At 28.4% G+C, this 12,339-nt stretch overlaps 3 protein-coding genes and 1 non-coding gene across 4 annotated transcripts; 3 read left to right on the forward strand and 1 right to left on the reverse strand.

Annotated features, from left to right (window-relative positions):
* Nucleotides 1-839: 839 nt before the first annotated feature.
* TBLA0Atrna10Q lies at nucleotides 840-911 on the forward strand. Its single transcript has one exon. It is a non-coding gene; the product is annotated as a tRNA-Gln (tRNA).
* Nucleotides 912-5,728: 4,817 nt separating this feature from the next.
* On the forward strand, nucleotides 5,729-7,348 carry SDS24 (Sds24p; the record flags this gene model as incomplete). The annotated part of the gene is made up of 1 exon (XM_004178246.1): nucleotides 5,729-7,348. One exon carries the CDS (start codon nucleotides 5,729-5,731, stop codon nucleotides 7,346-7,348), a length of 1,620 nt encoding a protein of 539 aa, XP_004178294.1.
* Nucleotides 7,349-7,963: 615 nt separating this feature from the next.
* Nucleotides 7,964-9,742, forward strand: HPC2 (Hpc2p; the record flags this gene model as incomplete). The annotated part of the gene is made up of 1 exon (XM_004178247.1): nucleotides 7,964-9,742. The coding sequence occupies one exon, from the start codon at nucleotides 7,964-7,966 to the stop codon at nucleotides 9,740-9,742; it is 1,779 nt and encodes a 592-aa protein (XP_004178295.1).
* Nucleotides 9,743-10,060: 318 nt separating this feature from the next.
* On the reverse strand, nucleotides 10,061-12,127 carry YBP1 (Ybp1p; the record flags this gene model as incomplete). Its single annotated transcript, XM_004178248.1, has 1 exon — nucleotides 10,061-12,127. One exon carries the CDS (start codon nucleotides 12,125-12,127, stop codon nucleotides 10,061-10,063), a length of 2,067 nt encoding a protein of 688 aa, XP_004178296.1.
* Nucleotides 12,128-12,339: the final 212 nt, after the last annotated feature.

A 12,339-nucleotide genomic window follows, 5' to 3' on the forward strand; every position in this document is an offset into this window, starting at 1 on the left:
AGCAGATATTACTATTACTGTCTACTCCTACCCTTCCTAATAAGTTTATAGACAGTCTATTTAAGGAGACCTTGAGAAGCTGTCATCGAAATTTGAAAAGTATAAAACGAGCCAGTTTCTCAAGCTATGGTCTTAAATTTAAGGTCCTTTTATATTAGTATTTAGTTTAAGAAATGCAAGCAATTATTTTATACGTTCAATATGTTATTAGTTTGGTGATAAGTTTAGCATTGTTATGTTTTGTGTATTTATTCTAATATAGTTACTAGTGCTTTGTATTATTTTACTATTTTGATTTAAATCAAGAACTATAGCATTACAAATAGATTATATATTGGAATAAGATTGGTTTTTTTTATATATTTGAAATGTATAGAACTATGAATAAGGATTAGGTACAACTGGAAGTTAGACTAGTTTCTATACAAGCTGAATTGGTACGATAGTGTCATGCCGTATACACAATATGTCTATTCTAAATTTTCTAAGATCTTGTTGACCTATATTGTGAATAAGCTATGTCATAGACATATAGTACTTAGATCATGTCTACAATTCGTTAATATATCACAACAGAAATTCAAAAATTTGTGACATGGTGATACTGTCAGTACACTGTGTCAAGGGTTAGGAGCTTACAAGCCCTAACTAAATCCGAGACGTTCGCGTCAACATGTTGCGACGCGTAAACTCGCTTGTATATAAAGCGATGTCCATGAGGCATCTATATAGAATTACACAGAATAAGATAAGTAAGTTATAGTTATAAGAATAATCAGGGTTATAGTTGTCTGTAAAATACTAGTCAGATCACTATATAACAAATTTCGAAAATTACGGGTCCTATAGTGTAGTGGTTATCACTTTCGGTTTTGATCCGGACAACCCCGGTTCGAATCCGGGTAGGACCTTATTTTTAAACGATTTTCAATTGTCACGTGACAAGATGTAATATGACGGATATTTACTATAGTAACTCGGACTAATAAAGTCGTGAAAATATTATCACGTCGTCCAAACAATACCTGAACTAAAGATATTAGTTCATATTATAATAAAAATACATAATACTATGTTATATAATAAACTATATATTATCTTATATAGAATTAAGCAAAATAAGACTAATATTTTGTGACATATACTGTTAGCAGTGAACTAAGTCTAACTATTGAATTAATAGTAGAAAACTGTATACTTAATTTCCTAAGATTGACTATTAGCTTCCAGGAAGTACTATAACTTACTTTATTAAGTATCTTAGAACAGTACACCGAAAACCCAATAAAACATAATAACATTTTTTTTTCTTTTTATGCTAGTTTGTAATGTTACTGCTTCTTATTACACACTTACTAACTGCAATAATAGAAGATGCTCTGATAGTCCTGTGCAATAACCTTGATAGTTTCATTAACAGTTATAAGTTGATAGTGCTGCTGTAGACGTCATTACGCTAAATGAATAATATGTAATAATATTAGTTTCCAAATGATACCTTAAAAACTTGTTCTTCAACTGTATTATTCTTCCAGTTTTATTATCTATATGTTTTTTTATGCTTGTTTTAATAAAATATACTGTGAAAAATATCTCCCCATAACATCTTAAGAAGAACGTTTAGGTTCAGCTATATTGAAAATTAATAGTGTCACATATTATTTATATAAAGCAGATTATAAATATGTGTCGTGAATTATTAAATATCCTATATTTAAAAGCAAATGCTTAGAATTATAAGCTTCTTCAAATTAGTAATGTTTCTCTAATAATGTAGACTTTTATTAATATTATTAGAATTTTTGTGTAATCTATTGATATTTTCTTGTCAATAAATATGTTGAAAATGAATGTTACTAAATATAGCAAGTCTTTATGCGTAAACAAGTAATAATTACCTGGTTAGGAATAAAAGAAGAGTATGATGTATAAATAATAATACTAATAAAATTCCAATTAGGTAATTCATGTGTCATAAGATTAACTATTAAAGTAATTAATGTGTCATATTATTATATATCTAATTATAATTATCATGATGCACTAAACAGGTAAACTAAGTGAAAATATTTTCATTAGGCATAGACCATGAATTGGCTCTTCTCGTCCAAAATTGAAACGTATAAATAGCCTGCATAAATTCGTTTATAATTTTGTATTTCTTATATTTATTTATATATATATTATTCTGTCAGAGCTGTGGCATTATGTTTCAATAAGTCGTGGGTTTGTGTTAACAGACTAATAAAGTCATTGAATTTAGTCGTAATTGTGGCTTTATACAACAACTAATAACAACTTAATATAATTAATAATCCAACATGCATTAAGCATACGTGGCCTCACTACTAAAAATACCCAAGTAGTAATATTAAGAAGGTATGAGAATGTGATAGGTCCTATTTTAATATAAGATCATCAATTCGTTGATTGTGGATCTGTTCATTTTTTGGAGTATAAATTACCACGAAAATATCCCAAAAGTTTACAACTGTTCATTGTATATCCTGTATATATTATATATTCTCTTTCGAAAGAAGCAAGGAGATTTTTTATAATAATAATATAATAATTATTCAAACAGATTACTTAACTAAGAATTAAACTATGAGCAACAATATTTTGAACAGTTCGACCGCTGGTCATATTCCTACTCAGAAGGGTAGGAGGTTTCTATAATATAACTTTACGATTAATAAAAGAATTATTCTCTAAATAATGTCAGACTCTAATATTAATACAACTTATACTTCCGATAAAAATAAATTTATTTAACCTTGAATATTTAAAAATATATATCTTAGCCCTTATTTTAGTTAGATATACTTTTGGTTTTAAACTTTTTTAGTGGAAAAAACTTGTTGGGAATTTAATATCAGCAAGAAAGTTGTGAAGTGAAAGCACATACTGAAAATACGCTTTATAGCTAATATACAATATTAGGCATAAAAAAGGTAGAAAAGAAACACTACCCTGTTGGAGTAAAAAGACAAATAGAGGTAGGAAACAAATATATTTCTGTTTTATATAATCATTTTACAAATTGTAATTTAGATGCCCAAAAGTTTAACTAATTTAGTAGGAATTATATACTACAGAAAATCATTTATTAAACGTCATAGTATATGAAAAAGTTGCATCATATATCAAGTATTTCTTATTAGGGAGGCCAAACCTTCAAAAAAAATGGATCAAAATGATATTTATGTGGATTTTTAAAAAGAATTAGAATTTGTTGGTGCAAAACAAAATTTAACTATAAACCATCAATATATGGATGTACACACACATATATATATTAAAGACCAAAAGTAATATAAGGTTGTAGATTTTATTGAGGTGGGATATATCTTTAGCTCGCATCATGAGAATCTCAAGAGGCGAAGTATAATGTTGCATATGGCAGCACTCCTACCTAACACAAGTCTCCGTGATTCATATACACAAGATAGACTTTGTCATAGGCTTACTGCAACAAGATATAATTCCATGACAATCATACCAGCCATTAAATGAAACATTTTTGAAAATGGCCCTTATTATATCACCGTTCAAGAAACGATGATTTACATCGCATGACGATAGAAGCAAATGCTGAAGCAGCGTCCGTAGATATAGCACTTCTATGTATCCACAATCACCTCACTTTTAAAGATCACGTATAAACAATAATATTATTTTTAAAATATATAACATTAAATTAAAGCAAAATGATTAAAGGTGAATATTGTATGTGGCCGCAGATAACTTGGTGGTTAATTGAAAGAATTAAAAATCATTTTGCACACCCTCTTAGGAAATGAGATTCACGCAAGATTACTATTATCATAGAATACTGTCTATTTATACTTTTTTTTTTCAATTGTAGAAAATCAAGGAAACAAGGTATACCATTTATGCAGGAAAAAATATCATACAATTAAGGGAGAGAATAAATATACTAATAATCAGAATAATTTTCTACATAAAAATACCAGTATAAGGTTATTAATCAATCACATATTTGTCCATATATGGTGTAGTTTGTAATAATCATTAATTTCTTTGTTTTTACTCTATATCAATTTAAATTACTATTAATACTGAATGTGCCTGCTATTATTACCGTGTCATTTGGGTAATAGCTCTTCCTAATATTCTTGCACTATATACTAATCTTTAAAAATCATTTAGTAAATTATTATATAATAGCTTTTGTCAAAAAGGCTTTCCCTTGTCTACGATTGTAGATAATATATCAATGTGAACATTTTTACTAGTATTTCAATGAAATATCTAGATGATCACAACCATTGATTGGCACAGGTTATTGTTTTTTAATGATTTAAATTAATCTTTGGGAAAATTTCAGTATTTTTCAAAAATTAACATTTTATTTATTATTTGGTAAAGCTGTTTATTTTCCTTCTTGAGAAGCACTCAATGTTGGTTCAAATTACTTTCTGAAGTTGGAATCAAACAAGATAAGATTTAATATTCTTAAAATTACCTAATGGCTTCATCTTAAAAATCATTATAAAACTCTTATTATATTTTCTTGATTTAAATCGGAAGACATTTATTCAACTTACCTCCTTCAATTAAGATTTACTATTCTTCATTCTAACTAATAATACTTTCTGGCGTATATTATATTTTATTCTCTGGATATTTGGTTCAGGATAAGACTGGTAATAAGAGGTGGAGTATATTCTCGTATATAGCACAGGAGCTGCCAATAGAAGAATATGTTTCAAAACAAGATATAGAGGAATCTGAATAGATTTAGATTACAAGAGATCTATTTTAATTTGTAGAGCGATTACATGAGGGTTACAACAACAAAAGGAGTAGCATATAGGCAAATATTTTAGTACTATACTACTACCATTAGTAGAGACAATGCAGTGAATGTAGTTCAGAAATTGTAATTGTTATTGTAAATTCAGATTGCAAAAGTTATCTTCCAGTCTTATATAAAATGAGAGCTCGGCGAATATAAACAGCCCCCTAGAACTCAAATGGGGTCCATCAATTTTTTCACCCCAAGGGTTAAATATTTATATAGTGAATATATCCAATAGTGAAATTTGTAATAATTTCAACCTATAATAGGATTTAATGATTCAAGTAAATCTTGCACATCAAAACATTGACCATATTGATTATTTGTGAGAAGCCTTGTGTACAGTACTCCTGAACATTCCTCGATATTACTCAACATCTTATTCAATTGAAGTAGAAATCTTCAATAATATAAAAGATTAATTTTAACACCGCTACTAAGGGTTAAACTTCTATTGTCTTTGCCTGTTCCATTGTTTCTATAAAATTTTCACTGTGTCATTAAAACTTTCCGTATTCCATTTTCCGATTTCCATTTTTTCCCTCCGATTAGCTAAATAAGGAAAGACAAAAGGAACAATCAACGTTTTTTAAACCTCATTTTTTTAAAAAAAATTAGCCGTTTTTCTACAATTGAAATAACATAGCGTTTTTTCCATTGAACATTTTGTGTTTTTAACGCGCGTTAACAAATTTTAGTTTTTTTAAATCAATCATCATCATAATAATAATAATATTAATAATTAGCCATCTTTAAATATTCAATCAAACAATCAAACAATCAAACAATCAAACAATCAAACAATCAAACAATCAAACAATCAAACAATCAAACAATCAAACAATCAAACAATCAAATAGTCAAGTAGTCAAATAGTCAAAAAGTCAAAAAAAAAATAAAACAATGCCTAACAGTATTCTCGAAACTGGAACAAACTTATCACCAAATAACCCCACTACAAATAATATAGCAAGACATGCATCGATAGTAGAATTATTGTCAACACCTCCTCAACTACCTATACCTCCAAGAAATTTACAATCACAAATAAATCAGATACATGACTTGAAAAAAGATACTACACATGATTTGAAAAGAGATAATTCAAATTCTTCTATTAATTCAAATTCAACTTCGATTTCAAATTTATCCATTAATTCTATTACCCAAGATAATCTTCCTATTAAAGATAATAATCAAAATTCAATACATCATATCACAAGTAATTTAAATACGAATGAATTATTATCATCCGTGCATAACCATAAATGGCAATTTATAAAACTATCTCAATTAATTGAAAAAAATAAATTAATTACAATACCAAATAATTATTCCATAGAAGAATCTTTTAATACTTTAATGAAATATACTTTAACATCATGCCCAGTAATGTCAAATCCAAATGATATGAATTGCTTAACTTTTGATTATAATGATTTAAATTCTTATCTTTTATTAGTTCTAAATAAATTCACAATTAATGATCCTAAAAAATCTAAATTGATTATGGATTGTCAGTCCGGTAAGCCTGTCCCAGTAGGTGAAATTATTCAATTGACTCCCAAGGATCCTTTTTATAAATTATCTGAAAATGATAATTTATCAAATGTCATTAGTATTTTAGGTTCAGGTGTACATAGAATAGCAATTACAAATAATGAAATGACACAATTGAAAGGGATACTATCACAAAGACGTTTGATTAAATATTTATGGGATAATGCAAGATCATTCTCAGATTTAGAGCCTCTATTAAATAAATCATTACAAAGTTTGAAAATAGGAATCATTAATAACGACCACCATAATTCAAATAATAATAATACTACAAGTAAAGTTATTTCTATCCAAGATGATCAGCCTTTAATACAAGCATTATTTAAAATGCATAAAGAAAGAATTTCGTCAATTGCAGTAGTAGATATTTGTAATAATTTAATTGGTAATATTTCAGTAACAGATGTCAAACATGTTACAAGAACTTCACAATATCCTCTTTTAAATAACACTTGTCGTCATTTTATTTCAATCATTTTGAATTTTAGAGGTTTAGAAAATGGTAAAGATTCTTTCCCAATATTTCATGTCTATCCATCAACTTCATTATCAAGAACTCTAGCAAAATTAGTTGCAACTCAATCTCATAGATTATGGATTGTTCAACCTCCTGAATCAACGCTAGAATTAACTTTATCAAACTCTTCAGATGACAGCAATCATCTTTCATCTTTTACATCTGAAAATGCTTATAAACCAAGAGGGAAATTAATTGGTGTGGTATCTCTAACAGACATTTTAAATTTATTAGCAACTCGCCAAACAGAACATAAAGAAATTGATCCACAATCTGCAAGAAGAATGAAAGCAAGTTCGACTGAAAGTCAAAGTACAAGTGGAACAACAAGTCAGAGTATAAGTCATAGTACAAGTCATAGTACAAGTTATAGCACAAATTCAACCCAAAGTATAAGCGAAAATACAACTCACACTAAAAGCGAAAACGCAAACATAACTGCATAATTTTATTTTTGATATCTACAGAAAGAATAAGAAAACTACTTTAATATACATACCCTGGCGGTACTTTGACTTCTATCATACATATTATACATTCTATGTTAACTGGATATCTCTTTTTCTTATATATATACACATACATACATTGTTCTTCTGTATATCATCGTTAAGTACAATTTCACTAATATGTAAAGAAATCTGTGTTAACTTAACTACATTTATTTTGGTTATATTGTTCCATGTCTACCGCCTACTGTTGATTTGGATAAACAATTTCAAGAATTATAGACTTTTTTGAAATTTTATATTAAAAAACTAAAATCCCGCCATTAAAAAAAATAAAAATACCCACGTCATATAAATTTCTAATTGTAAGACTTAACATAACAAAGCATTAGTCTCATACGACTATTTTACGAGAAGGTATGAATACTCCAAGAGAAGGTATGTCACTCTAATTACTGTATACAATCGCATATTTAAGCTAATATTTGTCTGTTTTTAATTTCTTCTACTAACAATATCGATTAATCTCTCAAATAAATCAATATAATATTAGTTATTTTAATAGATGATGAAAATGAAAATGGGTCTGATAACCAGCCACAACATAATAGTATGTTAAGTATTGAATCTATAACGGATAACGATAAGACAAATAATCATTCACCTCAGCCAATATTTTCAGCAAACGCAACATCTATAAAAAGGTCGGTTTCAAATAGCGACGTTATGATAAACCTCGTTGACGACCAAGCCCATACACTGAAAAGATTAAAGAGCACAGATCCAAATGATTTCCTACCTAAAACATTAACTCTACCATCTAAATCGATTACAACATTGCCCCCTGTCTCCAAGCGTGTTCCTAATATTGCACAAGAATTGGCTAAAAATAGGAATACTGTAAATGGAACTCATCAGCCATCAAACATCTTAAGATCACCATCTCCAAATATGGTTCAGCCATTTCTTCAAAGGTCGGTATCTTCAAATGAATCTTTTTCAATGGACGCTACAAATAATATCAATAATACTTTACAGAAGTCAATTATTAATAGTTATTCTCCAAATAAAACTACTATAGACAATAATAACAAAGTAAGAATTTCCTCACTTTTATCATCAAATATAGATACTATTCCATATTCTCCAACACCATCACAGCCAATTTCCACTGTTAACACTACACCATACTTAAAAAATTCAGTAAATTCTCTAATAGATAACTCCGCTAATAATAAATCAGTCAATCCAAATTTAGAAATGAATAAAAATAAATTAGTTGATGAGATACAAAAAATTTTAAAAAATACTGAAAGTTCTTTTATTCCAAGGCCTAAATCATCTGCAAGTGCATCATCTGAAAAGACATTGTATGAATTAAAAAATAGTCAAAACGACTCAATAGATATAACTTCTAATATAATTTCCAAAAATATAGAGAACTCTAACTCATCACCTACGTATATACCACCAAATCCAATAAAAGCCACAAAATCAAATTCAACCCCTTTGCTAAATAAAACTAAGAGGAAAACTCCATCCAAGCCAAAGCCTAAGAAGGATAAATTAGTCGATTCAGAAAATAAACCAAGTGATAAAGATGGCTCTAAAATCCAATTACCTTCTACTCCAAGTATAAATGGAAAGCCAAAAACTTCTATTGCTAATGCCGCTAAAAAATCTCAATCCGTTACATTAGCGGCTATGAAGTCAAAGGATTCGAAACCTATTCCTGATAAAAAAGATTTGACAAAAACTATTGAAAAAAAGAAAACAGCAATTACTTCTACTATAAAAAAGTCTAAAACTCCATCTAAACAATTATCTTTACAATCTAATAAATCTACCTCAATATTAGATGTGTTTGAACGAGAAAAAGCAGAAGAACCCAAACAACCCATTATAATTATAGATATACCCCTAAGTAATGATAAGGGTAATAAATACTTGGATGAAAATGGTCAAGTTTCTTTTAATTTTCAAACGTTGGTGGCTGAGTCTTTAAAAGATAAAATAGTTGATAATAAAAAACAAAAAAAGCAGATTGCAAAGCGGAATTTATATGATAACTTAAATGATCCTACTTTAGGGGAAATGAAAAAATTTGATCATGGAAATTATAATGATGATGACGATTTAGCAATTGAGGAGATTGCGGATGAAGATATCGAAGAGGCTATTGAAGATGGAAAAAATGAACCAGATGTAAAATCTGATCTTAATACTACTCCGAAGAGACGGTCCCATCCAAATAAAGGTAAAAGCTTAATTGGTAAATATGATGTTGATGACCCATTTATTGATGATGCTGAATTATTATGGGAAGAGCAGCGTGCTGCTACAAAGGATGGATTTTTTGTTTATTATGGACCTTTAATTGACAAGGGGTAGAGACAAAATCGAATAACTGACTATAATAAGAGAATTAGAATAAATCTTTATTGAATCTATCTTCTTAATTCCAAATAGGACTAATTATTAATTGATTGGCATATGTAATTTGTCTTCTTTCTTTTTTTTTAAATTTTTTATTTCATATATAAAGTGTGACTTCTATTATATATTATATTACTATTTCGGAGATTTAAAATATACAAGCCTTATATAAATTCCATTTAAGAGTTTTGTTTGCCTATCTGAAGAAGAAACGAGCAGCAATTGTCAATAAGTAATTATATTATTATTTTTTTTGTTATATCTCTTTGTATATTATTTACATATTTCGTAAAGTTTATTATTCGCGGTAACAATTTTATCTAAAACAGATTTCTGCTGAATATCAGTTTTTTCAAGAACTTCAGTTAACGTTTCATTAATTTCTTTCAATTGAGACTTTTCCCAAGAGTTGCTCAATGAATTCATAAAATTTATGTAATTCAGAATTAATAACAAGTAACCATCTTTATCCATATATTTTGAAATACCTTTAATTGTATGTAGTACAGTGTCTAGAATAATTTTACGTCTTTCTTCATTTAATGTTAGATATGCTTTAGACTTTGGTAGCTTATCTTTTGATTCCTGTTGGTTTACTTTCTTATCATTATCATTCGTATTATTTAAATTAATTTCTGCCACATTTTTCGTCATATCTTTTACATCTGTTTCTGAAGTAGGATCTGCCCAGGTTCTGACTAATAAATCTTTAAACATGCATAATACTATTGATTTTGCCATTGGGGTTGACGCATTATCAGATAATATATCATTTACAAATTGGAAGGAAGTATCCTCAGGAAGTAAGCATAATAAACGTGTGATTAGCGTGAAATAAATCATTCTAAATTGTTCGTTAACTGTTTTATAATTTGTAGCAAGCAACAGCTGTAGTACAGAGGTACAAACATAAGATGGAATTGTTTTTAATTCATCTTTCAAATCCTTAATAGAACTATTAGTGATTGCAACCCAAATCCAATACTGAGCTGTTGTCTCTGCAGCTCTATTTTTGAACAAATCGCTAAATAATGATGGTGAAACAAATCTTAAGTAGAGATATAATGTATCCTTAATTGATATATCAGCTAATAAATGTTTTTGAGTTTCTGTATAGCATATACCAGATAAAATAAATAGTCCGTAAGGGTCCATTTCTAGTTTTGTTTGCTTACCAATTTTTTGTAATTGATAATTAAATGATAACTTATAGATATCACTCTTAAAATTAGAATAAGATTGTTTATCTTTAAATTTATTATCTGATGGTAAGTGTTTGTATAAATTTTTGGATTCTTCTATCAACTTAATAAATTCGGACTTCAAATCAACATCATATGAGAAAGCTAATTGGAAATAACGACCTTTTAGTTCGCTTAATTCACCATAGAATTCATTCAATGTTGCCTTTTGATGTGTTAGCTCACAGAAGTAATTAATATCTGCACACATATTTGTCATTCTTGTAAAAAGAGCTAGAGTTGCTATACTAAAAGTTCTTAGTAATTTACCCTGTAAAGCATGATCATTTTCAATAATTTTTTTAAGCTCTTCTCTAGACATTTTTTGTTCTTCTTCTGTCAAAGTAGAAGGAGGATTAGCTGGAATATAATTTCTACAAAAAGTGTATGCACGGCGTAACATAAAATTGAAATCAGAAATATCAGCCAAATTTGATCTAAAGAATTGCATCATAGCAGCAATAGTCATACTTAAGTATTTTGATGGATAGAGAGTATTGACACGCTTCAAAGCGGTACCTAATAATTCAAATAATGAATAAACTTCCAAGCCCACTATGAATTCAACAGGGTCTCTATCGAGCACTGCAAGCTGCAATTCATGGACATTTTCTTTCCCCTTAGAATACATTTGTTCTTTATATTCCGCATAGGTGCTACTTCCCTCAGGCTCATCCTTTGTTTTTTGGGAGATTTCTTTAATATTAAGTTCAGATAGAATTTCAGTACAACTTAAAATACATTGTCTTGCATTCCCAGATAGAGCAATTTCATTGAATGATTTCATTACTGCAAGACAAATTCTACTTGATTTTAAATTCTTAAAATAAGGAATATTTTTTGTGCTATAAAATGCTAATAGTCCTCTTGGTAAATCCCATCCAATTTTTTCAACAACTGCAGGATTCTTTTGAAGTTGTTCCAAAAGCGTCTCTAAATACTGAGCTTTCTCATCGGTAGTATAATTACTATTAACATCTTCTCCATACATATCGATGGTAGTAACTAAGGAAATAGGGTCATCTTTTTGTTCTTCAAAAGCCTCCACAATGGCCTCACAAATTTCATCAATAGTAAAGGGTTCACTTTCCTCAGACATATTTGGTTATCTTGCAACAATTTAATTTTTTTTTTGATTAGCTTGATAAAAATAAAAATAGTTTATTTGTATATTAATTTCTGTTCCTTTAAGGCTTTTTCAATTTAATCATATAAAGAGATTTAATTAATTTATCGACGTTTCGATGAAATGCCGTGTAATACTTATTCGGCCGAAGATCTTTCAAAAATGAAAAAATTAAAGGAATTTCA

This window comes from Henningerozyma blattae, chromosome 1 (assembly GCF_000315915.1).
Source record: "Henningerozyma blattae CBS 6284 chromosome 1, complete genome".
Classification (NCBI taxonomy): domain Eukaryota; kingdom Fungi; phylum Ascomycota; class Saccharomycetes; order Saccharomycetales; family Saccharomycetaceae; genus Henningerozyma; species Henningerozyma blattae.